Source organism: Sebastes umbrosus, chromosome 18, assembly GCF_015220745.1.
Source record: "Sebastes umbrosus isolate fSebUmb1 chromosome 18, fSebUmb1.pri, whole genome shotgun sequence".
Taxonomy (NCBI): Eukaryota; Metazoa; Chordata; class Actinopteri; order Perciformes; family Sebastidae; genus Sebastes; species Sebastes umbrosus.
In genome coordinates, this window is record NC_051286.1 from 24,471,017 (window position 1) to 24,498,781 (window position 27,765).

At 45.6% G+C, this 27,765-nt stretch overlaps 1 protein-coding gene across 3 annotated transcripts in view; it reads left to right on the forward strand.

The window, feature by feature from the left end:
* Positions 1-1,064: 1,064 nt before the first annotated feature.
* rev3l (REV3 like, DNA directed polymerase zeta catalytic subunit) overlaps positions 1,065-27,765 on the forward strand; it is an 88,200-nt gene continuing 61,499 nt past the window's right edge. For all 3 annotated transcript variants that reach the window (XM_037751702.1, XM_037751704.1, XM_037751703.1), the window contains exon 1: positions 1,065-1,845. In XM_037751702.1, the coding sequence (XP_037607630.1) occupies positions 1,707-1,845 (139 nt within the window). In that variant the 5' untranslated portion in view covers positions 1,065-1,706. The remainder of the gene's footprint in view (positions 1,846-27,765) is intronic.

A 27,765-nucleotide genomic window follows, 5' to 3' on the forward strand; every position in this document is an offset into this window, starting at 1 on the left:
AAAATAAAACGGTAATTTTCAGTGAGCTGCTTTGTGTGACTGCGCTGGTGCCGCTTCAACAGTGCTTTTATTCTGAAAAACTGTAGTCGGAAGTACTCCTTGTGCATTTCCACCAGCTTTACCTCCTCATAGAGGTTAGTTTAGATAGTGATGGGAATTCCGGCTCTTTTTAGTGAGCCAGATCATTTGGCTCAGCTCACCAAGAAGAGCCGTCTCTTTCGGCTCCCAAACGGCTCTTTGTTTTAGCACTTCTGCCTTTTATAATTCAGCCAAATTTAGCGCTGTTTTGACCTATTATTAGTATGTGCGCACATATATCACTTAAATTATTTAATATGATTATGCTAAACCCTATAATTTCCTGAATACCATAACTTTACATGCTGCTTCGTTTCCGACTGTCACTCATCTTTTCTGCTATTCGCGCACCGCACTCCTCTCTCTTTCTCTCCTACTCTACCTCCTGCTCTGTACCTGTAGACCGCGCGGAGAAGATCGTCCTATCATTCTGCCTTGAATTAAGTAAAGAAAAAAAAAAAAAAACCGTCTCTCGGAGAGGAGCTGGCTCTTATGGTACGTGTCCACAGGGGCGTTTTTTATCGTGAGGGGACGCGACGCTTCCCAGCACTGGACGCTTGGTGGGCTGTCACTAGACACAGGCTGTCCCCACCTGATTGGACGAATGCTTTCCCTCCGTGGGCTGCTGCTCCCAGCTTTCAAACCGGAAACAGTATGGAGGCTCGTTTGGAAACTTTCTTCTCTTATTTCACGAAAATAGTTCACCGAAATGTGTTTCTGGAAACATTTGAGGCGAGAAATAAGCCATGCAGTTGCTGAATCTGTCTTTATTTTGGATCGACAACGTTTATTTGTTCGAGAGGCGGCGAGTCGTTTCGAGAGGCGGCGAGTCGTTTCGGACGCCCGTGATTTGCATAAAGTAGACTAGCCCTCAACTTTATGCAAATGAGGAGTGGGCGTTGTGACGCTCCGTTTCTCGAATCGCGACGCCACGCTACCAGAATGCATGCGTGGCTGCTTACATAAACAATGAATGGGGAGCGTGGAAAGAATGGAGCCCGTGGACACGTATCATTATCGTTCACTTAAAAGAGCCGGCTCTTTGAACCGGCTCGTTCTTGACCAACACATCAGTAGTTAGCTAACGCGGGCTTGCCTGTAGCCTGTTATGGAAGCAGAAGAAGGAGCTCCACGGAGGGGCTGTCTGATGAACCGGGACTGGCTGGGACTAGTTCTGAGGCGTGATTTGGGAAGATAACGCTCCATACCGGAAGCCCGGGGGAACGTCTTCCTGAACTGACAACACAAACACCACAGAGAGAGAGAGAGAGAGGTGAAATCACGGGACAGCCACAGTTACAACAGTACAACATGGAGCTGACAGCTGCGGAGCGTCCGGTAATCACCCGCCGCCGTCGTCGAGTGTAGCTCTGCCGCTGCTCTGCCGCAGCTGAACCTCCACGGCAGCACCTCCGGCTGGAGCCGCGGGAAGCTTTGTTCGCGTTTTTTTTTTTTTCATGGGACACAACCGGGCTTCCCCACCGCTTTGTCGTTGTTTCACCGCCGTGACAGCATCCCCCACGGAGGTGCCCGCGTCTCATGGACTCCTAACAGTAGTTTTTTGGGCTTTTTTTTCTCTCTGACGGTTCGGTGCCTCTCTCCGGCGGCGGCGGACGCGGCAGTCAATCATGTTCGCCGTGCGGATCGTCACCGCGGACTTCTACCTGGCGAGTCCCGTTAAAGACCTGGACGTCTGCTACTCTGAGTTCAGGGAGAGCGGCGTGAAGAAGGTGCCGGTGGTGCGGATATTTGGAGCAACACCTGCAGGTTAGTCAACTCTAACGTTTATTTGTGTGTGTGTTATTAACGGACGCTAACGGTGTGCTTGTTGCCGCGCGGCAGAACGCTGCATGTGAACGCGGTTCTGCACAAACGCGTCCTTGCTGTATTGTTTAGGGGACATGTAACGGGTCTACCATGCAACATGTCAACAGGAAAGATGATGCAGGGTGTTGACACGCTGTACCAAGGCGGCTTGCACCGCTGTCGCTGTGCATACTGGCAGCAGCCTGCAGCGGTGGGAGTCCTCCTCCTCAGGTCCTCTCACACGGCTCGGCTTTGTTTTCCCTCCTCCTGCTCCATCATGGCATGGTGGTGGCTCAGGGCTCCACATGTGGCGTTCAGGGACACCTTACATATCTTTCCCTTTATGGTGGTTCTAATGTGTTTAATATAACAACCTGTGGAGTGTGGACGGACAAGACTACCACATACATGCTGCACTCCTCTTTGAGCTCATTTTTTCAGTGTAGTATAAGACAGTGGTAGATGAAAGGAAACTTTGTTCATTCAAATGGTGAAATTGAGCGTCTGCAGCAAGAAAATGGTATATATCTGTAGCAGGGATTACTGTAAAAAAAGCACCCTGGTGTCAATTGTGTGCTATAGAATACAGTACAGTCTGAAAATGCAGGAGCCATCACGATAGTACATGAATATGCAGGATATAACAATGAGTTAGACATGATAAATGACTCCTACGTTGTTTGGAAATGAATGTTGCAGTGCATATTGACATTACAAGCCTATATATGGAGAAAGAGTCATGGCTTGCAGATTAAAAAAAAACAAAAACAATAAAAAAAAGGAGGGGCTAGGATTTAGAGTAGATTTGTGTGTTGGCTGAGATTTGGCACATGCCCTGCTCTCTAATAAACCCATTACAGCCAAGCACTCTGGGTACCTTAATCCCCACGGCGCTAAACAATAGAATCATTTCCTGCACAATGGCACAGCATTATCACCCCAGCCCAATCCTCCTGCGAATGCTGTGCCCTCTCTTCAACCCTATTTGCCAGGTGAAAACACCATTGCGGTACAGTGACTGACTGTGTATGTATTTTAGAAGGGTTAGTCTGTCCCCAGTGGGGGGGAAAATGGGAGTCAGACCGGTCCCCCCCAGGCTGTGGCAGGACGACCTAGAGCGGCGTCCAACAGGATGTAGCTCAGTGAGGATTAAGGGATTTCGAGCAGAGAAATGAAGGACTGTGGGTCAGGGTTAGGGTGCCAGGTCTAATTTGGTTCTGTCATAAACCTGCACGTTCGCATGCGGTTGCGTGGTTATGAGGAGGCTGCACACACACTCACACACACACTGCAGCAGAGGCAGCTGAGGTGTCTTGTCAGAGGATGGATGTTGAGGAGCGATTCATCAACACTGATTCGAGCACAATCAACCCAGTGAACACAGTGTTCCATTTCAGGCTCTAGAGTTTGGAGACATTTGATGAGACTAGACAGGATACTATCTCTGATTTTGGTCATAATTTGATAGATATTACATATATCATAACATTTTATTCCCTTTCTGGTCTGGCCTAATTGGCTGCATTATTGTTGAGTGCCACAATTGTCTGAGCTTGACCCAATGAGTACAATCAGCATATTTGGTCAATGAATCGATTAATAATTTAGTTGATCATCTGTAAGTCATTTGATGGTTTTCCCATCTGAAACGTGAGGATTTGATGTCTTTCTTTGTGGGATTAGGAATGGAATAGCTTTGGATTTTGGACTGTTGGTCAGACAAATATATATAATACAAACAATTTGAAAATGTCACCTTGGGCTTCAGGAAATTGTGATGGACATTATAGACTAAAACCGAAAGATATGCAATTTACAGTGATATAAAAGATGATACATGACTAATATTATTAATTGATCATAAAATATGGCAAGCGATTAACTATCTGTCCATCAAATAATTGATTCATATTAACCAATCATTTCAGCCCTTACCCACATTAAAGGAAAATTCTGGTATTTTTCCAACCTAGGTTGTATTCATTCTGACTATGGGTCATGGTGACTTTGCATGTAACTGGCTGGCTGCCCTCTAAGTACATAGATCCCTAAGCAGTTCCAATAGCTAATCCAGGGGGCTACTTTCGGTGTTTACTGTTGTACTGTGACACAAGTGTTTGAAATGATTTATGTAAAACTGGAGTTTGTTTGGAAAGCTGTAGGAGGCTCAAGGTGTTTCCCCTGATACACTTTGTTAGGCGGAGTCGTGTCTACCTAATCTCTACCTAACAGAGGTGACGAGTGCAAAGTTTGCATGACTTTGAATTATGAAAATAGGAACATTGAATTTGTGTGTAAATCTCTGCTGAAATCACCAACAATTATTTTCTCCAAAAATGTCACGGTATCAATAATGCATTTGTATTTTGACTTCAGCACAGTTTTACAGACAATGTGTGGAGGTATGTAGAGGAAGCGCACATCCCCTGATTGCGGTTGCCAGAACACACCCAGTGTACCACCTGCAGCATCTCATACAGCAGCCAAAGCCAACCCCAGATTCACTGTCATTTTGGAACGAGCTTTGTCCACTTGGCGTTTCGCCTCGCTATATATATATTTTTTTTTTCAGCACTGTGTCCACCATTAGCTTTGTGGGGGTGCAGAAACACCCCGAACACAGCAGAATACACATTGTTTTTTAAGGAAAATCCAGCATGGTATACTTTTTAATGATCACAAGGTTCCACTTGTGTCCTAAGACATCCAAGTGAGTCAGCATGCACAACACCAGGACCGTAGGAGAGGCTCACCTTCATGGAATGCACCCATTGTTAATGTTATTAATTACACCCGTGCTTAATGACACGTGAACATGTCTGCCGTGAAAAAGCTTCATAAGGAGACAACATTGTAATAGATTGATACAGGTGTGATAATCGTCATAACAACTACTTTTCCTCCATTTTGTGATAATGTTTGACCCACGTGTGTTGGCACACATTCATGTTCGATTGGTTAACATTCCCCAGTGCGTGGCATTAAACGGATGTCGGTATCCCATTGGAGCTTTAAAAGCTTTCACTGATTGAGTTCTGACACAAGTATGTACACAAGCACAGTAGTTGGTATTGTTTCTCTGTTGTAAATGTGGTTTGAATCAGACTTTGCAGTAATGATAAAGTAGTGTGTGTGTGCTCAGCACAGTTTGCCTCCGCTTCTTGCTCAGTTTATGTATCACTTGTGGCGAGCCGGATTCCGAGTTAGCTCTGCGTTTTCCAGAAATAAAATTGCATCACCATCTGGAACACATTGAAGCGGAGAGAGGGCTCTGTTTCTCTGTAGCTCAGGAACAGGCCACGCCCACCCAGAAGGAGGTACTTTACAATATTTGCTGTTGCCTTCATGGTGATTTCTGTTGTCTGGCCCGAAGGGAAGGATTCACGAGCACTTAATGTGTGTCGGCTTTTATCTCATCAGCTTGTTTACCCTGGTGTAAGCGGTCAGCGGCGCATCTGCACCATGTGGCTCTGGCTACAACCCCAGGCCTCTCCTGTCCTTCCCTGACCCAAGCCACGCACACTCCCACCAATCAGCCCTGTGTAACTCGATGCCAAGCTTCCTGCCTTTTTTCCTCCCCTCTCTTTGTTAGCGTTCGGTGGCCAGCCTGCCCAAGTTGCACACATACTGTACATCGTGCATCCATCTCTGGGATAGCTCGGTATCGCATTGTGCTTATTAATAACCAACTTCCTCGGTGTGCTTGTGGTTGAAAATCTCCCAGGGAGGTAAACCGTGAGCCTCTTCTCACACTGCGAAGAGTTGCTGTTGAGGCGGCTGCAACCTTTTGAGCTTTGACAGCATTGATCTCCACCCCTCAATGCCGACAAGCTCGGGGCCCAGATGCACTGACAGGCCCTGGGCCCCACGACAGCAGGAGGCACACTGTTTTGGTTCCTCAGTCGGACATGTGCACTTGAGTGTTTATTGGCTGTGTGTAAGAGCGGAGAGGGAGGAAGTGCATGACCAATTGACCTGAATGAGGGGGGCCAAGCATGAAGCGCATGGTGGAGTAAAACCGAGGGCCTCTTCCTCCTCCCTCTCCCCCTCTCCCCCCAGGTTTAGCTCTCTCCAGGGGAACCCTTAATGCCATCTGAAGGAATTCCTCTCGGATCCATTAATAGGATAATAGGCGGATTCAGAAGGACTCTGTGGCTCATTAGACAGAAGGTCATTGTCCCCTTAACTGTTTACTTTCCTCTCTCCCTGTCACTTACTCAGGTTCAATTATCATCCTCTAACTGCCGCTCCAGTTGCTTCTAATTACTTTATGATCGAGTGAGATGCCGATTTGTTGATACGGTGTCTCTGGAGTTGCTTTTATTTCATTATTTTTTTAAATTTAATTCTCCAGTTTTGTTTCAGGGAGCTTTCGGTTTAGGTCCTGTCTACACGTGTACGGATATTTTTTCAAACTGATATTTGCCTTTACGTTTTGGTCCATACACAAACAGAGGTTTAGATCACAAAAATGAACATTTTTGAAAACGCCTTCTAAGCTGCAGATTATTAAAAACTCCAGTTACTTTGTATCTGTGTGGACGTGTGGAACGGAGCGTTTTGGTAACGATGACGTCCTCTCCTCATTTCGCCCGTTGTTGCTTTGTGTAATGAGCATGCACCAGAAAAAATAACAAAGATGGCGGACTACCGGCTTTTTTTTACGTTTTGTTAGCACTGCTCGGACTAGTTACTACTTTACATTTGAAAAGTGTTCCAGTCACAGGAGGAGGCCAAAGCAGGAACACATTAAACATGCGGAGGCCGAATGATGATTGAATGTGCTTTTGGGCGATTGAAGGCAACGTTTGGAGCACTCAGAAGAGCGATGGACATAAACCTAAATTACCTCCATTTCGTCATTTATGCATGTAAAGAGACCGTGGACGACAGCAGAGTAATGACCAGGAATCCCACAGCCCCCCCCCCCTCCCCTCCCCGACCAACAACTGTTATCACAGTGACTTTAATGACGCCGAAGGAAAGGGAGTAAGAAAAGTCCTTGACCCTTAACTTGTGATCTCACTTGAGGTGACATGTAAATATTACGGCAAGCGTTCGGAGTTGTTTTTGCGTTCAAGTTTGGATGGAGATATTTTGTTAAACGAAGGTTGTGTGTACAGATTTTTTTTTTTTTTTAAACGGAGGGGAAAATATCCGTTTAAAAAAATATCTGTACACGTGTAGACAGGGCCTTTGTCTGACGCGTGTTACATGTGATAACTGTGGGTTAACCAGACGGAAGTTGGGCCGTGTTGGCGATAGAGGGGCGTCACAAAGGGAGACTGAACGCTGCTCCACACTAATCCTCCTCCTGTGATGTTTTTGCCCACAGACAGAGGCTCAGCTTCTCGTCAGGGCTTTTTAGAAGTTGAATCAGAGGAAGGAATGTTTTACAGGATTTTGGCTTTGGGGACTCTGAGCTTCTGTTCATACGAGATCGCCTTCTCACTATATTGTTACCTCCACTCTGACTCGCCCACACTTTCTGACATTATTAGCTACAGTACATCCTCGATTGGTTTCCGCTGTGAGTTTGTCAGTTGACTCCAGAGGTGTCCCAGTCAGTCGGCAGCAGGCACTCACACCTCTCTAGTGTTGTCGTGCTGCTAACCCCATTTCTGTTGTGTCTCTGTTGCAGGGGCATTCCAACATCCGAGGCATTTCCAGTGTGCTATCTGGTTTCAGAGAGGCTTGTCCAGACACAGTCAGGGCAGCCACAGTGAAGAGCTTTAACCCTTAAAGACCCACAGAGACCTGTTTTTGTCTTTTTTACGGGGGTACAGGGGGTCTTTAGGTGGAGATAGCAGGTCAACAGTAGATGTCACATAGAAGTGGTGTACATCATCTGAAAGCTGGGAACCTGAGGATTAATTTGAGATGCAGCTCAGCACTGTGTTTTAAGTTGTTCTAGTCATAAATTAGTTCATTCATTAAAATAAGGGCTTAGAACATGATGATAGAAGTATATGATGTCCATCCCCATGCTCTATTATGTCTCATAAGTTGTTGCAGCAATTTTTGAGTTGATACCATTTGTTACACAGATTTGGTGCTAAATTTAACCATTTTTTACCACTCGAGAATTGATAAAAAATAATCAATAATCTCTCCAAAATACCACATTAAGACACCAAGACCTTGAGGAACACCGTAGAAAAAGCCATACTTGTCATTTTGAGATTTCTGCAAGAATTGCATTTTTCGGTGATGGGATGGCGAGCACTTCTGTTGTGTAAACCTGCTCATAAACCCCCTTATTGTCAATCTAGCCAGGAAAGCCACCCATTCTCTGAATGCTTTAGGTCTCTAGGTTGTGGCTGTAAAGTTTCTGGAGGCTGTGATTATCCTAGAGGTCACCACAGGTCATTTTATACAGTGAGGTCAGAAAAAAAAAAAAAAAATGGTCTCACTACAATGAAATGGCTACTATGGGGACTAACATCATCACACATTAGTACAGTTGGGCTCATTGGATCCACAAGAGTCTCAGCTTTACAGTGATACCCAATTTATGTCATTCAGGACTGTTTATGGACCCCAGTATGCAGAAATATTCAAATACATCATTTTAGAATAGGGGAAAATAACACATTTATACTGCATGCAAAAAATGCAAGTTTTTGCCCCAAACTGCATGTGATTATCATAAAGTAGTCATGTCTGTAAAGGGGAGACTCGTGGGTACCCATAGAACCCATTTTCATTCACATATTTTGAGGTCAGAGGTCAAGGGACCCCTTTGAAAATGCCCTTCTCCAAAATGTTGTGTAACTTTGGAGCATTATCTAGCTTCCTTCGCGACAAGATAACATGACATGGTTGGTACCAATGGATTCCTTAGGTCTGCTACAGCCTCTTAAAGACAATAATGTTGGAGGGGATCACTAACGATCCTGCGGTTCTCAGAGGGTTAATCAGTAAACAGGCTCCCCTCCCTTTCACCCAGGCTTGTGTGAACAGTGTAGATGTGGGAGGAAGCTTTGTGTGTCTCTGAATACCTTGATACCACAGGTGGTCTTTGTGGTGGATTACAGTCACAGAGGCTGAATAGTTTGAGTAAAACCCAGCCAGAGGTGATGTACTGGTTCACAATGCTCATTTATCTAAATTCACTCAAAACACGTGATCAATTACCTGACAATACAAAGGTGCTAAAATGTAACTGACATCTCTACTATCAGAACGCCGCTAGGTTTACACATCTGGCGTGTTGTCGAACTGCCATTGAATGCAGCGCAGCAAGCAATTGCCAGGATACTTTCTGCAACTTCATGGCGTCATATGGAGGCAATATAGTGTCTCTATTGTGTTCTGCTGCGTGTACAGAACTGTTTAGCAAAGCCACAATGCATCCTAAACTTCGCAGCCACATTCTGCAGTTTACGAGAGTAGACTAGGACCTTGTAGTCATAACGTGTTACCTGTTAAAGCAGCTGGCATCAGAGTAGCTGAGCTAACCAGCCACAGCCAGCACTGACTACCTGGTGGCTGCTGGTGATGTCCCTTTGTCTTGAAGGAGCTGTGAGTGTACAGCAGCTGTCTCAGTGTCCTTGCTGCTGCAGCCCGGTCAGTCTGATTGATGGCTATAATGGCTCCCTCCGGATCCTCAGTGGGTATCCGAAGGCGTCACTGGCCTGACACTGCAGCAGTCCTCGTCCCAGATGCCCCGTCACCTCGATTCACACTGAGCCAGGTGGGACGGCTGACTTTACGTTCACATCTGTAGCTGTTGGATGTCTTTCTCCACTATTGAAAGCCTGTTCATTATTATGCAGACTCCGCTTGACCACAAGTGTTCTTTTTACGATGCTGCATCGACTCCCTCAAAGGAGAGATTCTCCTCACTTCCACTCCTCCACACAGGGAGTTCAAAGCACCTGCTCAACTGCTGCTGAAGTTTAGTGTCTTGGCCAAGGACACTACAGCAGTGGTTCACACAGACAGCATCTATCTGTCCAATCTACAGCGACTCCAGCCTCTCTTCACTGTCCTTTCAGCAGCCCAAGCTCCTGAGGTGTTCATCCGGCTGACTGAAACTAGAACTACCACTGGACAGGTTGCCAGTCTATCACAGGGTTAACCCATATAAACAGACAAGCACATTAACGTTTGAACCCAGGATCATGTTGAGCTCTCATCTTTGAGGTCATAGTGCTAACTACTCATGCACCACAGTGCCCACTGTTGACTGAGAGACTTGATGTGGGGAAATGTTGGCTGGACTGTTGGATGTCACACACACAGGACTGTCCTCGACCAAAGAAATTCTTAGTCGACTAGCACTCTTACAATTTTGTCCAGTAATCGATCAGTTGATTTAATCGACAGATCTGTTTCTCCGCAAAGAATCACACAAAAGCACCACTTTAAATCTGGTGTTTACCAGAGATGTTCTCATAAGTTTCTTGGAAATACGTCATTCATCATGAAAAAAAGCATAAAAAATGACTAATGGACTAAAGAAATCTAGTGCCTAGTTCACACTACACGACTTTCAAAGTCATCACATCTCTGTACTGTTCTCACTACACAACTTGCTGTCTTGTAATCAAGAGTCCTTAAGTCGTTGTGGTTTTCACACTACATGACTGAGTGGAGACGGGAGGTCACACACTACAAAGATTTTTCAGGAGGAATCCCTGATGAGGTCTCCAAACTACGTTTAGTCACGAAAACACACGCAAGAAATACACGGTTAATGATGTGATACCATATGAGAGACACATTACTGATGTTGTTGGCACATGTGTTCACAAAATGGCCTGTTTCCACACGTCCATTTATTCCTCTAGGTGCAACAACAGCTTTACTCCGTGGTGCAAATGCAGTACATACAGTAAGTTCCTGTTGTTACAGGCGACCCCTCTTCCCCCCAGGTTTCCCCTCAACCCGTGTCTTGTGCTCTCATTAGCTGTAGCTCGTGGCTGGAGTCCCCGACAGGTCCAGAGATTTAGCACCGTAGATCAGTTCACACATGAGCGCCGATGTGCAAGCGGTGAGCCAACGCCGATTTGCCTCTGATCTGGGGGCTTTTTTTTTCGGGGAGCAGAAAAAACTGTCGGGGAGCGGAAAAACAGGGCTAAAGTTGTGTAGTGTGAACTAGGCATTAGAGGGGGCCAGCCCTAGGACCATTGATCTTCTGTTGTCCAGTTGACATATTTTTCAGTCCAGAGTGAGGCCCCCCCCGCCACCCACCCCCCCCCCCCCCTGGTTACATCAGTGTGATGGGAATAAGGGAGGTTGGTGGTGGATTGCCTGCCCCCTTTCATTCTCCCAATTTACCAGTAACCCAGCAACCCCCCCAACAAACACCCGCATAGTATCGAGCATAACAACCAGAACTGTCAATGCATCGGCACTCTGATGACAGTTATATTGCCATACTGCTGGCCTGGTTAAACACATTCTCTAAGTTTTTTTTCTGAAGCACAAATACTACCGCTAATATCAGAAAGGCAGTGCCTGTCTGTCCCTGAGCCACAGCACATGCAGTGTCTGTTGATTGATGTCTACGTGTAGTAACAAGCTTGTCTTAAATCTCATTTAAAATGCAGTGCCTGCCATGTGTGTACTATAATAAGCCACTACCAGGGCGTTCAGGTCATGACAGAGTACGGCCCCTAAGGAGTTGGAGCCTTGGAGTTGTTGTTTCCCTCTGGTAGCTGAGTGCCAGGTGGCTTTGCCAGTGAGGTGATGTAATTTAGTTCATCTCCATGCCCAGGTGGATGGATGGATGGATGAGGATGCAGCTGCGGGAAAAAGCCCGTGTTTGATGTGAAGTGTCTGCCAATGCCACTGTTGACCGGAGATTTGTAAAGTCCTCCATTCTGGCGGCGCCTCCTCATCTTTTCCAAAAGCAGGTTCCTGTAATGTGGTTCTGTGTGGTCTGAAGAGAGAGAGGCCCACGTTGGCACGTGGTGTCAGGTCAGTTCAGGTCCTCAGCTCTTCCTCTCTCCTCCTGCACCATTGTGCCCACAGAGAGAAAGGGGGAGGGGCCCCACTTTGTCCTCCTAGCTGGTGAGAGAGGGAGACTTCCCACTCTGTGCTCCCCTGGGGCCACTGGCAGTGCTGCAGGAGAACTCTGCAGTGTTTCAAAGCAGATTAAGACCTTGTTTAAAAAGAATGAAAGAATTTGGCAGGCCGAGGAAAGCTTGAATCGCTGCTGGAGGGGGAGAGCGCTTTGAACCTGCCGTGCTGTGCCATTCAGCATGGATGTTAATGAGGCCCGTGTGTGTGCGTGCGTGTGTGTGTGATGGGTGTACACGCGTGCTTGCATACACACAAAGACAAACAAAGCAATTAAGTTTTCATCTGTAGCACTGGGTATAGCTGCCAATTAGGGGGGAATAGCACTGTCTCCTGTTATTATAGGAATGCACCAGTGCTTCAGCACATGAGCTTGATGATTCATGTATTGTTGTGTAATAATGGGATTCATAGGATTGGGAACCTCTAGTATTGCTGTTTCAACTTTTACAAGAAACCAGACTCCTTAATCTTTGCTTGACCATTTTAAAGCCCGAGACCTGATCAACCATGATGGAGGACTACTGAAGTTGCAAAGTTGGTATGTGGAAACAAGAGTTTTGTTGGTTATACTTTTGATAGTACACGTGGATCACTTGCGCTGGAAAATGTGCACAAATGTGCAATGCTCACTACATTACATTACATTACATTGGAGTAGGGATGTCACAAGAACCGATACTTCATTACCAAGTCGATGCCAAAATTCAAAAAACGTGATGGTACTCTTTTTCTACCGTACGATACCTGTAATGGTCATTGGTAGGGATGTGACAGTAAGGAAAATTTCCCACCGGTTAATAAACTTGTGACATCACGCACAGCGCAATATTATTGCTTTAACTTTGACAGCCCTAGTTAGAATCTTTTCAACTTGTAAGGGCGCATCTTCACCTTAGCTTGCATTGGGGTGAATTCCGTCTGTCTTCACTCACTTCCATCTTTGCATTACACCTTTCCTACATTTGTGTTCAGTCTAAACACAGCCTTATATGACTCAACCATAACTTTCTTTGTGACATCGGGCACAAGGACACCTCAGCTTGTTTGACTACTCGCACTAAGAGACAGCTGATGAAACATCAGTCATGTCTAATAATGACCGTGGCATCTGGGACATGGTTCAGCTGTTTTGAAGGGCAGTAGCCCCTTTCACACAGCCTGTTCAAGGCGGGACTGTTGTGCCATTATTTCGCCTCGCTGTTCTGTATGAAAGGTACGGAGACGGAATGGGGGTCAGGGTTGTTCTGGCGCTGAGATGGTAGCCGGCATGGCGGGACTACACACACACACACACACTAGACGCCGACGCTGTTGTGTTAAATGTCACGCCTCTTTCGCTCCTGTGATGCCCGCATGCTATCTAAAATCCGCCGTTGTTTGGTTCAGTGAAAAAGCAAAGCCGGTGTAATGGTGGGTCTTCTTTACAGCAGTATTGTGGAATCTCGGTATGAAAGATTCAAGTGTTGTGATCCTCCTACAGCAAGAGAGCAAAAGCATGTCAGGGACATGTTCTAGTGTGCACCAGGCTGACTTATTGTCCATTGAAAGGTTTCAAAATACAGTGAGCTTGGACATAATTGTGGTTTTTGGGGCACTATTGTCCCATAAAGTGTATCTTTAAGGTCTCTGGAGACTTAATCTGTTTATTTTTAGTGTTTTGGTTCAGGGCCTATTATGCCTGGTCCGGACTACATGATATCAGCCCGATCATAGCCCGACACGGCCGTCGTAGGGTGTTGACTCGGATCGGGAACGATAAGTGAGTGTCGTGTGCGAAAATCTATCGTTTTATCTTGTGTAGTGTATCACCTTCCCGGCGCAACTGCTGCCGGACCTCGCAGTAGGATATTCGATCTAGGTTGTGTCGGAGTAAAAAACACCACCGCCGTTGCGTCTTTGCTCATAGAGCATCCCGTTGCGCGCCCGCTTTCGCTTCTCCCTGTGAATTACATTTGTATTGTTTTCCCCTGGAGCCTCGTGGGCACCTTTACGTGATCGGGCCCGGGGACTTGAGCCCCGGTAAGCCCGTATATTAAGACGGCGGTGCCGGGAAAGTGTGTATTGTCGGAACATGGGACCGACGTGTAGTCTGTCATGTGTCGCGGCCAAGTCACGACAAGAATTTATCGTCTAATCTGACATACTCACCATCGTAACAAAAATATCGTGTAGTCTGATCCTGGCATTAGTCAGTAGTTATTACTGGGAATGTTAATCACAATCCAATACAACAGATATTCTTTGGTCTTTTATAAGCTCTAGATTTTACTAGATCTTTCTGCTGCATTTAGCTCCAGAGCGTATTTGCTTAAAGTCAGTACATTCCTTTACCTGTACAAAGTCCACTCTTCCTTTAAAAAGCTGTAGACCAACACCCATCGGTCTTTCTGCCGCTGTTTTTTAAAATCTGAGACTGCAGTGGGAACCAAAGGGTCTTTTGATCCATTTTTAATTCTATAGCAGTACAGTCAGTGAGGGCAGGCTTATTAAAAAGGGAGGGGGAGGGATATTCTGGAAGCCCAGCTCTAAAAATAGCCCAGCTTGTGTGTGTGTGTGTGTGTGAGAGTGTGTGTTTGAAAGGAACCAAGCTTGTGTTTGTGTTGATATCCGGCTGGTTGTTGCTGCTGTTACTTAACAGACCACCAACTCTTTTACACTGTCTGATGAGCGTCTCCATTTGTCTTCTGTGAAACGTTTTTATTTTTATTTTTGGGAGACATTTACCACCTCTGATGTCAGAATAAAACCCCTTGTTATTCTGTCTGTCTAGACCTGCTCAGTTCTCTCTGTTCTCCCACTGTAATCCGCTCCAGTCATGGCAATATCTCAGCTCCAATTTACTGTGTGTTTCTTTGTGTGTTTATGGCCGTCCCTGTGTTAGATTGAGAGTGGAGGGGTGGGAACAGGGAGGGGAGGGTGAGCCGAGAAGAAGAGCGAGCATGTGTGCGAGTCTCGCTCGCCCAATGCACCAGCCGAGCTGCCGTCCCCGCTTCTTGTGATGTGTGGCGGAGAGCGAGACACGCCGTGAATATCAAATTCCGTCGGAGCCGAGAAAAGGAGAGCAGGCAGAGCTTGGAAATCTCTCCTCGTTGTCTGGCAAGACATTGCCGCCCCTGATCAGAGAGCAATACCGGACACACACACACACAGCATCCTTTAGCACCGTGGCAACCACTCAGCTCTAACCAGTGCTCCTCACACTCATTATTAAATCTGTCATGTGTTTTTCAGAGCATGAGATTTCCTTTTTTGCTCTATTCATTCCCATTTATTTTAAAAGAACATCTTTCTTTGTGCCATTATATCCTTATTTTTTTTTTTTTTATTGACTCCCGTTTTTCCCATCATCTTCGCTTCTTCTTTTTCTTCCTCCTCCTCCTCTCAAGGTGCTCCATATTAGATCTGCCAGCCCCACTGATATGAATCTCCTGTAACTGAGGATCTGCATTCATTGAGGCTGCTTAAAATGGGGGCACACATTATTACACTAATTTCTCCCATAATGAGCGGAGAAGAGTTTTACATAATGCGTTACATAACGGAGCACAGCATCTTCGGCACTCGCCTCCTGCTATCAAACCATCCTTCTGCTACCACGACGTGTTTATTTAGACTCTGGCTAGACAGTTTGGTCGAGCTCCAAGCTTAAAGGTTCTATACACAGGATTCAGAGCATTAGTGTAGCAGCAAACAACTATTGTCTACGTAAAGGTATAGAGGAGTAATGTCTCCCTGAGCAGAGAGTGAAGTCATTCTCCCTCTCTGTGTGTGTGTTGTAATCAGAGCTTCTGTGTGTTTTGTTTTAGGGATGTCACGATAGCAGAAATTTAGTAGTCGATACCAATACCAGTGAAATTCATGTCCCAGTGATATGTCTCCTGCTGTCTGCATATCCAGGTGAGCGAGACCCCAAGTTGCTCCCCGGGCGCTTTACAGCAGCTCACTGCTCCTAGGATGGATTAAATGCAGAGGTCAAATTTCATGTATGTACCTGTATGTATATAATGAATCTAATATAGTTTATGTTTTACTGCGTCCTTTTGGATTTTAGACGCTAGTCTCGATCCCATGGGGGATCCATGTTGAGAGCCATGTGGAGGCAATAGAAATGCCCTGAACTCTTTATTGAGCACTTTTTATAGGAATAGTTTTTGTAAATGTGTTTATTTGCTTTCTTTTGGAGAGTGAGATGAGAAGGCTGATACCACTCTCATGTCTGGGCTTTAAAGACCCTGAAAATATATTTTCTCACTCTGCTTCTTCCTATGAGTGTTGAAATCCTACATGAAATGAGTTCAACTGATTCGCTTATTTTTCCATGAAAAATTTCGCATCATGACAGAAAATGTTGTGGCCGATGTGTTTTGAGAGTACCACTCTGTGTGTGTGTGTGTGTGTGTGTGTGTGTGTGTGTGTGTGTGTGTGTGTGTGTGTGTGTGAATGAGAATATCCCTGCATGTGTGCAAGTAGCTGCAGGCACCCCGAGGATTTCCCCTCTGCTGGTCACAGTCTCTGCCTCTCTCTGTTCTCTCTGTCTCTCTCTCTCTCTCTCTCTCTCTGCTGTACTCGGCCTCCACTCATCCTCCACCCCCCCTCTCCTCCTGTCTTCCACATTCCTTTGTTTTCCTCGACATGCCGTTCCAGTTTCGAGGGTTTTCACTTTCTCTCCCTGAATCACATCAGCATTTCCTTTCATCTCTCTCCGCCATCCATCCCTCCCTCCTCCTCTCCCCCCTCACTCTCTCCTGCCCTCAGATTGTCCTGGACTGCCTCCACGGGAGAGCTGCCGCATAGCGCACAGAGAGGGAGTGTTTACAACCAGAGCTAGTTTGGTCTTTGCCCTCGCCCCGTCAACTCCCCCGACCCCTCCTCGCTGTCCCCCTCAACTCAAAGCCTCACACACCCTTTAAATCCCTCTCTGCCCTCCACGCCCTCCTCCTCCTCCTCTTCTTCTTATCTTGTAGACCCACACACTCGCATGCCTGAACATCAACGTGGTGGCAGTGATTAGTGAGTGAACAAGTCAAATGGACAGGTCCTTTGTGGGGCTGGGGTAGTCCAGGGTCCTGCTGAGTGCTGGGATAACAAACCCTTTATGTAGAGTTTTATGTGTGGTCTGTTTGAACTCCACTTGTACCTTTTACCTGCATGTATTTCTTTCTTTTTGTTGGCAGTTTTGCCTTTTATTAGACAGCCCATGGTGGAGATCGATACAGGGGAAAGATGAGAGAGGTGTGACATGCAACAATGGTCCCCGGCCGCAATCGAATCAGGGAAGTTGCGATTAGTATGCACCAAAACCACTAAGGTCAGCATTACACTAGAAAAGTCAGACATCAGAACTATTTAACTGTCTACCTGATTGAGTATACTGGCCATAGACTGTACAAAATATGGACGTAGGTTTCTGAAGAGCCGTTGTGAAGCTCAAAGTGGGTGGGCTGTATAGACCAAAACCATTTTTGGAGGCTGTAAACATGTTTATATCTGCTGTAAAGTTGTAAAGTTGGGCATTTTAACATGGGGCTCTATGGGAATTGACTCGCTTTTGGAGCCAGCTTCAAGTCCGCGTACAAAGTGCCGTAAAACAAAATTATTTCTATTCTATTGTCATATTTAATGTCGCTACCGAAATAGCCTGTTATGAACAATAAAATATTATAAATATGCATACTATTATAACTATTTATTTATTAAACTTTTTGCCCGGCTGCTTCCCAGAGGAGCATAAAGTGAGTGATGGACATAAATGGAAGTTAGAAAAATCCAGCACACAGATTTTGAGAGCAATCTCAAACTTTTTCATGTCAAGGATCCAAAATGGAGTCCAACAGACCCCAGACCATGGATGTAGAAGAGGTTGGGTCCTGTGCTTTTGCCCCTTCGTGTTAGTAATTAGCCTACAACTCGTTATGCTACTAGCACTACTAGCTACTGGCCGATAGCCGGTTGTTTGGGAACAGAGATGTTATCTAATACATAATACATCCACCACGGTACAGGCTTTACAGCATACAGCCCATGGGTGTATTATACGATAATAAAAGTGATGAATTACAGCCAATAGATCCATCATTTCAGCCGCATACAGCTAGCAGGAAGCTGGCAGAACCCGATATGTCATATGAGCATGCAGGGCGGCGCAATCCAGTGGGTCTGATGCACGTTAATTATGCCGAGGAAAATAACTCTACAACTTTTAGGACATAATGATTTAAATGAGGGCTATTTAAGTGTTCCTACTGGGAAGTTGATTTACCTAAAAAAAATGGTCCTCTATACTCTTTGCTTCTGTGTTGGCTTCATTTTTCAGCACCAGAGGTTACCGCTTGATTCTGGCACCTAAGGCCACCAGGAGGCCATGACCATGATGCATTTCTTTGTGAACTGTTTAACCATTTTCAAATGGAAAAAAATCACATTTATTTCTGAATTAAGTGATTATCATCAGAAAAGAAAACGTTCTTCCTCTATAGAAGTTCATGAGGGGTCAAACAACACAATTACTCCGGATGCACGGATCTGTCTTTTTCTCCTCTGATATCGATTCTGATGGTGTTTTCAGTGGCTGGTGTGACTGGCAGTATGCTAAGTTAAATAATGGACACAGGCTAGACCTTAGGTTATTATGTGTGCAGCAAACCTACAGTTTTCATGTCCTTATCGTGTCTCAGCGCTAAACTGGATTTCACTCCTCTTCTCTTGCATAGAAATGCGTTTTCATTTTTTCCCATTGCGTGTTGATGCAGCTTAATTGAATTAAGCTCTTACTCCGCCTCATTCTTCCAGCCCTTCTTTCCCACTCTACCTCCCTGCATCTGCACGACTCTCTTCTCCTCAAGCCTTGTTGCTGTCTCTCGTCCCTCCTCCTTCTCCTCCTCCTCCTCCTCCTGGTGCTTCGCTGCAGGACCAATGCGTGAGCCTCCTCTCCTGGCCCTGCCCTGCTCCTGCCCTGGGGCTGTGCCTGGCCTACATGGCCCACACTGAGCCTCCCTATGTTTTCATGCACAGTGTGCAGGCAGAACAGACCTGCTTTTTTTCTCCTCCCTCTCTCTGTGTGTCTGCTCTGAGGAGAAGTTCAGCTGAGGTTATGTGGGAATATAGTGTCCTAGTTCACAGGGTTCTTCCTGTAAACTCTCAGCCTGCTAATTACACTCACACTGGATCCACTGCTCTTTTCAGGGCTGTACTCTCTCTCCTCTCTCTCCAATCCCTCTTTCTCCTAACCTTCTCCATCCCTCTCTCCCTCTCTCTCTCTATCCCCCTCTCCCTCTCTGTCTATCCCCCTTTCTCTCTTATCCCTCTATCTCCCTCTCTCTCCTATCCCTCTCTATCCCCATCTCTCCCACTCTCCTATCCTCCTCTCCTATCCCTATATATCTCCCTCTCTCTCCTATCCCCATCTCTCCCTCTCTCCTATCCCTCTATATCTCCCTCTCTCTCCTATCCCCATCTAACCCCTGTCTCCTATCCCTTTCCCCAATCCCTCTCTCTCAAATCACTCCCTCTCTCTCTTGCCCCCGCCCCTTACCCAGACTCTCTCTTTTCCTCTCTTCCTCTACTCTGCTGATCTCTTCCCACTCTCCTGCCCTCTCTGTTTCTCTACGTCTGTTTCTCTACACTCTGTGGTAAAAGCCAGTTCTCTGTCGTTCTCTCCAGAACTACTGCTTCCAGCTGTTTCCATCCGAATCGGCTTGGTGTGTCAGGGCCTTTATCAACAAAGAACTTTTAGTAACTTCACTTAATGCTGCAGAGCTACTCTTTTAATAAGTGGGTTTTGGTCTGTGAGAAGAAAGACAGAGCTAGGTAGATATATACTGATCCTCCCCGGCTGCTGACACTAAGACTAATGTGGTATCTCAGGCAGCAGGGCAAACCATAACTAAATACTAACCCTCTAAGGGTAGCGCAACACAAAGGCTAACATGGCAGCACAGCCGTGTTTAGAGTGTAAAGTGTATGTTTAAGTGTTTGTTTGTTAGAATCCACAGGATGCGCTCCATAAGAAATCCCTGAGTCACCGGGAAGCGGCTAGTATTTGTCTCTTTACCTCTCGCTCACCCCTCTCCCTGCTCCTCTGCATCCACTGTGAGTGATTCATATCTGGTCTGCCCTTCCTCTGACTCCTGCTCAGGTGACTGCAGGCTTTGATCTCTTTGACGTGATCAGATTTTTTTTCTTTTATCCCAGGAAAGTTGACTGAGCATGTGTGCTCTCTCTATGTCTGTCAGCACTGACCTGCTTTACTCATTGAAGCCTGAGAGCTGCACAGCCACAAGCCTGTACTGTTGGCTGCTGGCCAGCTCCCCTGGAACAAGACTGAGGTGCCTTGCTCAAGGGACCCTCGGCAGTTGTTTAGCAGTGGAAGGGTATTAGTCAGCAGGTGAATATGAAATTGAAGAAAGCAAAGTCCATATTTGTGTCCTTGAATGGAAAACATTCTTCTCATGTTGTTTTGGAAAGAATAAACAACCTCAACTGTAAAAACATCTTATCGTATCAAGGATAATTCCAGTTTATGATAACCTTATTTTGATAAGGTAGGTGATAAGATCTGGGAATGTCGTGACATCGCTAAAAAGATAAAACACAAAAAGATGAAACGCCAAACCCCAAGGTTAGCCATTCAACCTATTTATTAAGGAGAATGGCAAAATGTTAACTACTAAATTTCTGGTATCGTGACATCTGTAAGACCAGCCTTAGTCAAATCAGTGGAATTTTGACGATGTAAGAAGCGAGTAGCGAAGTGCATCATTTCCCCCAGTTTCATCCGAATGCAGTCACCTGTGTCTCACATAATGCCTGCGATGGCAGCAAGCAGGTGAATGGCGACCAATCCACAGTCCCACTGCCCTAGTTTCATGACAGGGAACAGAATCAGCTCCCCATTTTTCCTTAATGACCACTTTGTAGCCAGCATGTCCCCGTCGCTCAAGCTGAGCCTGCTGGAGGACAGGCCTGGATGTGCCTCGATGCCAGCTATACCCCCCGACGTCTCCCCGGCCGAGGAGACAGACGGCACAGTAGAGCCGGTCATCAGAGCAGACAGGACGAGGCTGACCAGATGGAAGGTGCTTCATGCCAGACCTTCGTTAAGCAGACAAAGTAAGAATACATCAATCTTCGTGAATGGATACGAACACCGAAATCAAGGTTGGCTGCGGTGTGATGGTGGCCAGCCAACGCCGTGATTGTGCGGGCCGGTCTTCCTGTCGCTCCTTCGTGTTACGATTCCTGTACGTCTGCCTGGCTGGTGAGAGCGAAGCACAGATGGAGGTTGCAAGACTCAGACAGGTCTGGACTGGGTCAGGGATGACTCAAAATCAAGATGGACACTCACAGGATGTGATTAGAACAACACGCAAGGCAGGAAAATAATCAGGCCCTCTCTGCTGGCAATGAATCAAAGATTTGATCATGAAAATGTGGCAACAAGAACCCATAATCTGTGACCTCCTAGAATTGGACATGTCCGATTAGAACAGACAGGACTTATGAATCCCAGTCTCACTTATAACATGCTCTTTTCCTCTCAAACAGTAAACCTGAAGTGCGAACTGTGATGATATCAGTGGCTGTGTCATATTCTACAGGTTGGAAAGAGAGGATGGAGAGGGCAAACAGAGTCAGAAATCGTTGTAGGGGCTACGTTATCAGCGTTATCAGCTGTAACCACCGTATGAGAGCAGTGCAGAGCAGCGGCCATTAGCTAGCCAGTGGGGCACGGTCATATGCACTAACATGCATTCAAATTAGGTCTGTCAATCGATTAAAATATATAATTGCAATTAATCACATGATTGTCCATAGTTAATCAGGCTTAATCGCAAATAAATCACAGTTTTTATCTGTTTAAAATGCACTTTAAAGGGAGATTTGTCAAGTATTTAATACTCTTATCAACATGGGAGTGGGCAAATATGCTGCTTTATGCAAATGTATGTATATATTTATTATTGGAAATCAATTAACAACACAAAAACAATGACAGATATTGCCAGAAACCCTCACAGGAACTGCATTAAGCATAAAAATATGCTCAAATCATAACATGGCAAACTGCAGCCCAACAGGCAACAACAGCTGTCAGTGTGTCAGTGTGCTGACTCGACTATGACTTGCCCCAAACTGAATGTGATTATCATAAAGTGGGCATGTCTGTAAAGGGGAGACTCGTGGGTACCCATAGAACCCATTTTCATTCACATATCTTGAGGTCAGAGATCAAGGGACCCCTTTGAAAATGGCCGTGACAGTTTTTCCTCGCCAGTATTTAGCGTATGTTTGGAGCGTTATTTAGCCTCCTTCGCGGCAAGCTAGTATGACATGGTTGGTTGGTAGGTGGGTTTTTTCTAGTTTCGTATGATACCAGTATCTTCACTCTAGCTTTAAAACTGAGCCCGCTATAACCTAAAAATTGCAAGTTGCGTTAAAGAAATTAGTGACATTAAAGCAAATTTGCATTAACACGTTATTATTGCATTCACTTTGACAGCCCTAATTAAAAGGCACACACCCCCGGTCCGGCTATGTCAACAAAGCACAGAGAAGCTCTGATTCCAACACACACAGAGGGAGAGAGACTTCATTCTCTGCTCAGGTAGACATTACTCCTCTATATCTTTAGACATTAGTTGTTTGCTGCTGCATTAATGCTCTGGATATTGTATAGAGCACTTTCATCTAATGTGTCATCCCTTAGGGCAGACAGACAGACACAGTGTTGTGCTGCTGGGCAAGATGTAAGACAAGGACTGTGGATCTGAAAGAGGCTTGTGAATCAAACACCAACCAATAATCTGTCATCTGTGGTGTGGTGTGGTGTGGTGTGATGTGAGGCAACAGGAACATAGTCCAAACTGAGCTGGTCCAACCCAGATGTACCGTTACCGGGGCCACTATTCATCCTGTGTGAGTCAGACGTTCCCCACCTCGGTGAGGTCAGTTCACACTCAACTGCTCACTGGAGGGAGGCTGCAGTGACAGACAAATGGAATTCTGGGAGGCTGTCAACGATCTCCCACAGAGTAAAACGCCCGTCTCCACGCGCAGAACTGCATCAGTCACATTAATCACAATGCAGAGTGTGTGTGTGTGTGTGTACAGAGAGTGAGACATGACCTGCATGTTTAGCAGAGTGCTGTCTAACAAAGGAGGCAGACTGATATCAGAGCATTTCAAGCTTTGCAGCTTTTCCCAATCCTGGTCCAAAAATGGAGGATGAATAAAGAAGACATTTACTTATTATACCCCCGCGACAACGTAGTCGGGGGTATATAGCGCTCCGTGTGTCCGTCCTTCCTTCCGTCCGTTACACTTTCGTTTGTGGAGCAGAACTCGGAAACTATTTCACTTAGGAACTTCAAATTTGGTATGATGGTTGACAGTGTGGTCTAGTTGTGCCTTTTGGGGATTAGAAGTCCAGGGTGCCCATTAGTTAATTAGTTAATGCCCATTAATTCCATTAGTTCCAAAAGGGCAAAACCTTTGGCCCTATTCTAATAGGGGTCAAGCTGTGAGCGGGGGTATGTGAGCCATGCCCACTTTTGCCTTGTTTACTATCGGTTGTGGTGACATCCCCAGCTGGTTGAAACACTTACAGGTTAAACCAAAGTGATGTATTTGTCATGGATTGGGTCAGATGTGGGCTGGATCACAGCTAGTGTGCAGAATGCGTACTGTTGCCTTGTTGACATCAAGACTGGGGACAAATTTAAAATGATGGAGAAAATATATCATCATCCTAGCCTGATTCAAATGTTTACCTTAGTAAGCAGGCCTTAAGCACTGTGCATAGGAGCAAAGTAGGAAGTCCTCCAGCTTGTTTAGGAATAACCAAGCTGGGATGTCATCTCTCCTCAGCTCCTCAGCTTGTTGCTCAGGCAACCAGTCATGACAGGCCTGTCTGTGCAGCAGGGGGGAGAGCCCACCTATTTGTCCAGTGAACAAAGCCCAGAAATAGTTAAAGGGAGACTCACCCAGTCCGTCTCGGGCTTGGACACCGTCCTAGCAGCATGAATTTGGCGGAGTTTTTTTCTGAGAAAGGCTTTGTTAGTGTATTGTGCTGTGTGTTGTGTATCTTTGCTGAGATTGAAATGTGTTGCATGTCATGTTTGAGTTCATATTTTCCTTTCCAGGCACAGGAAGGAGTTATCAGTGGTCAGTAGCGGTTGTTGATAGGAGGTGGGGGTGTATGGGTGTTGTTTTACTGTAGGATTCAGAACACTGTTTGCTTTGCGTTAGCATTTGAATAATTGAAACTGGGTGAAATAGTTGGGAATGCTTTTGCATTCACGCGCTTTCCCAAATATTGTACCTTCCATGCCGTATGCCAGCGGTCATGACCAGGGACTCTGATGTGTCCGATGTTTGCCCAGACTGCCTGGAGTTCTTCATCTATTCAGGTCACTGTGGCTGCTGCCTCTTTTCTTCCTTGCCTCCCTTGAAATATTTAAAGCATCCTCTGACAACTTCACAAACTCCTGCTGCTGAGTAAGATCATGTGTTATTATTGAAAGCTCCAGAACAAACTACTAAATTGACCTTGAAGTGAGATTGTTTTGTCAACCGCTGTCTCCAAGGTCAAGAATGAACTTTAACCTGGACTTTGACACCGACTAGGACGAGTAGTCCTGGGAAGTGCTCCGAAAACTAAAATGGGTACAATTCCACGAGAACTGGGCAAAAACTGTCTGCTGTGTGACACGATCGGAAGCTCCAGAAAACCTGCCATTGAGTCTTTATTTTCATTGAGTAATAATGTAGCACCATCACTAACATTGGTGGCCTGAGGCTGCTCTCTCTGTAGCTTCCTGATACAAAGCATTGTAGTGGTCGGCTGTGACTTTTACCGTGAAGCAGCAGCTGGAAGCGTTGATGGGGAGCTGTGGTTCAGAATTCAGTATACCTTCAGTAGTGTAGCATAGTGTTAACGCTAGTTAATGATGTGCTAATGCACTCTGCTAATGTTAGCTCCACAAGTTTTTATGATGAAATGTAACGTTTTAGAAACATATAACCCTCCTTCCAACCTCTCCAGGTAACGAATATCACTATTACACAACGTTTAACCATGACGAGCTCCAAATTCACTAAACTAGCCTGAAAATGAAGGAAAGTCTGCAACGATTGCATGACAAGTCTGTGGAGCAGAGCCGGATTGTTGTCGGGCCCTGGGCAAAGCTGGCCGATGCTACGCTATGATTGGCCCGTCTGTCAGGGCGGGACTTAACGAAGGTCAATCAACCAAGAACTTTCTGAGACTGACATTATGAGCGCTATATACCCCCAACTATGTTGTCGGGGTATAATAAAGAGGTCAACTTTGATCTTGTACACAAGTGCATTTAAAAAGATGTATGGTTGTTGGGGTAGATGTGGCAATAAAGTGTGATATTGATTGCTGTAGCTTGTTCATTGTCCTCCTGATGAACACAACAGATGTTGTTCTCAGTGACTGGATGCTTCATATCTTCCATTCTAATCTGGAAGTGTGTCTCCATTCAGCAGGAAGGAGTTATCTTTTCATTAACTGATAATTTTGGCAGCAAACCAGTATTTGATTGTTCAGGTCAGGAGATTACTAGCAAAAAAAACAAAAAAAAACTTTACCATGAAGAAAAATCAAAAGAAATTCTGAAATTGCTATTTTATGTTGATTCATCAAAGAGCAAATCCTCATATTGGAGAAGCTACAACCAGAGAATGTTTGAGAATGAACAGTTTTACTCTATAATTTGACAGAAAATTAATAGATTAATAGTTTGTTTCAGTTAACTAATAGATGTAGATTCAGCGTATGTGTGAGGTGGCTGCTGTTTATTTTGCACACCTCGGATTGTTTCTGTTTCCTGTCTACCTTCCTACGGGAGGATTTGTGAATGAGGGAGGGAGGGAGCCTTATATCCCCTTCTTCTCCTCCCACCCCCCCTCTTCCTCGTGGTCTATCTGCAGGGCAGCGCCATGACTCAGCAGCAGCCCCACACCACCACTGGGTCAGTAAGGCAGAGAGCCAGCAGCTCAGTCACTAAACCAGCCGGTGATGCTGTCAGACAGCATTTCAGCCACTGGGCCAAGCAGACAGCTGTTAACCTGTTGTTAGCCATGTTGAACCAGATATTAAGATATATCCACTATAAACATACCTACCTGTGTACTTCCGAAGTAGTCTATTTAGAAATAGTTTTTTCTATTGCACAGATTAGAAGTTTTGATGGTATATCTGGTAACTGGTTAGTGCCAGTCTTTTCAGCACCACGATACAGCTGTGTCGCTGACAGCACAGCAGGTTCAGGGAACAATGATGGCTGAACGGAGATTGGAGTCTACAAATGGACGCCTCAGACATTCGCATTCCACGGACAGCTGCGGAGTTGTACCGGTCGCACGGATGCAATGTTCCTTTCACACTACAATTGATGGTCCGCGTCGGTCTGCCGTTCCACCCATGTGCATTTCTGGATCCACGATCCATTCCAGTTGGTAGCAGTAATGCACCATAACGTTGTTTGCCAGGAGTTCAACACCATGTTGCCGTCTTTGTATTCCTTTAAAGATTAATTATATAAATGTGGGTAACGGCAGATCTCCTCGCACAACATCTTTTCAAAACAAGCATCTATTTTGTTTTCTTCTTCTTCTTCTTCTTCTTGGCAAACCAGCAAGAATCTGGAGCATGCACAGTCGGCATGCTTTCTTTGCATACAGTCCACGCGGACACTCGTAAACATGCATGGGCGGATGACAACATTTATGTCACGTGGATCAAAGCACCAGCATTGGCTGTTAAAGAAATCAGTGCGGGGGTACAATGAAGTCACGTAGATGCGACACACCGCTCGGGAGAAGCAAGGTCTCCTCAGGACGAGAGCAGAGAGAGTCAGCACTGGCCCCTCAGTCATGACTCATGCTGGTAACTTTTTCCCTGGCAGTCAAGTCTGTTTACTCTGTCTGCCGCTCTGCCTGGTAACCAGCCATACTTGTTATGGGGAAAAACACTCCCATTTCCAGTCAAATGTTAAAAACACTCCCATTTCCAGTCAAATGTTAAAACGTGCCGGTGATGATGCTGAAGGACAAAAAGCTCGCTTCCTGCTCAGGAGCTGGGAAAATATGCAGATAAACGGATCCAATTTGCAGAACTTGTTGATTTTGTTGAAGCCGCAAATCCTCATCGCTGTCACCAGCATTACTTCTCTGAGCTCAAAATACATGACTGGAGCACAGAAGCAGAAAGAAAACGACCTGTATTTGTCCAACGGAGGTTCGCTGAGTACAAATGCTCTTTTTTAAGAACACACACACACACACACACACACACACATTTTCACACCTGAAAGTTGCCAACAAAACCACAGTCTTATCTGACATAAGTAATGCAGTATGTTCAGAATGTGGCATTCGGTGACACCAATTATCCTCATGCTCAAACTGTATGCTGAACTGTACTGAAAAGAGGGGAAAAAAAGGCATTCACAGTGACATGTGAGCAGAGTGCATCGAGTTAATTTTTTCCCCTTTACTATCAGAGGTTTGGGGAGGAGTCAGACGCCCTCTGTAATCAGACATACAGCTGCCACAGGGAGGAGTGGCAGAAGATGTTAATAAAACCAGGGTTGGTATTAATTAAAAAAGGCCCAGGGAGAGCTGTGTGAAATCTAGGCCCGGAGAGAGAACGTCAGACTATATGTGCACACTACGCACATCCGTGATGATGGTGGTGACCGACTTTACTGTAGCAGGTTCAGTTTTGGAGCACAGATTTCATATGAAACTAGAAAAACCTAAGGAATTCATTAGTACGTAAGGAGGATAAATAACGCTCCAAAGTTAGGCTAAATTTTGGCA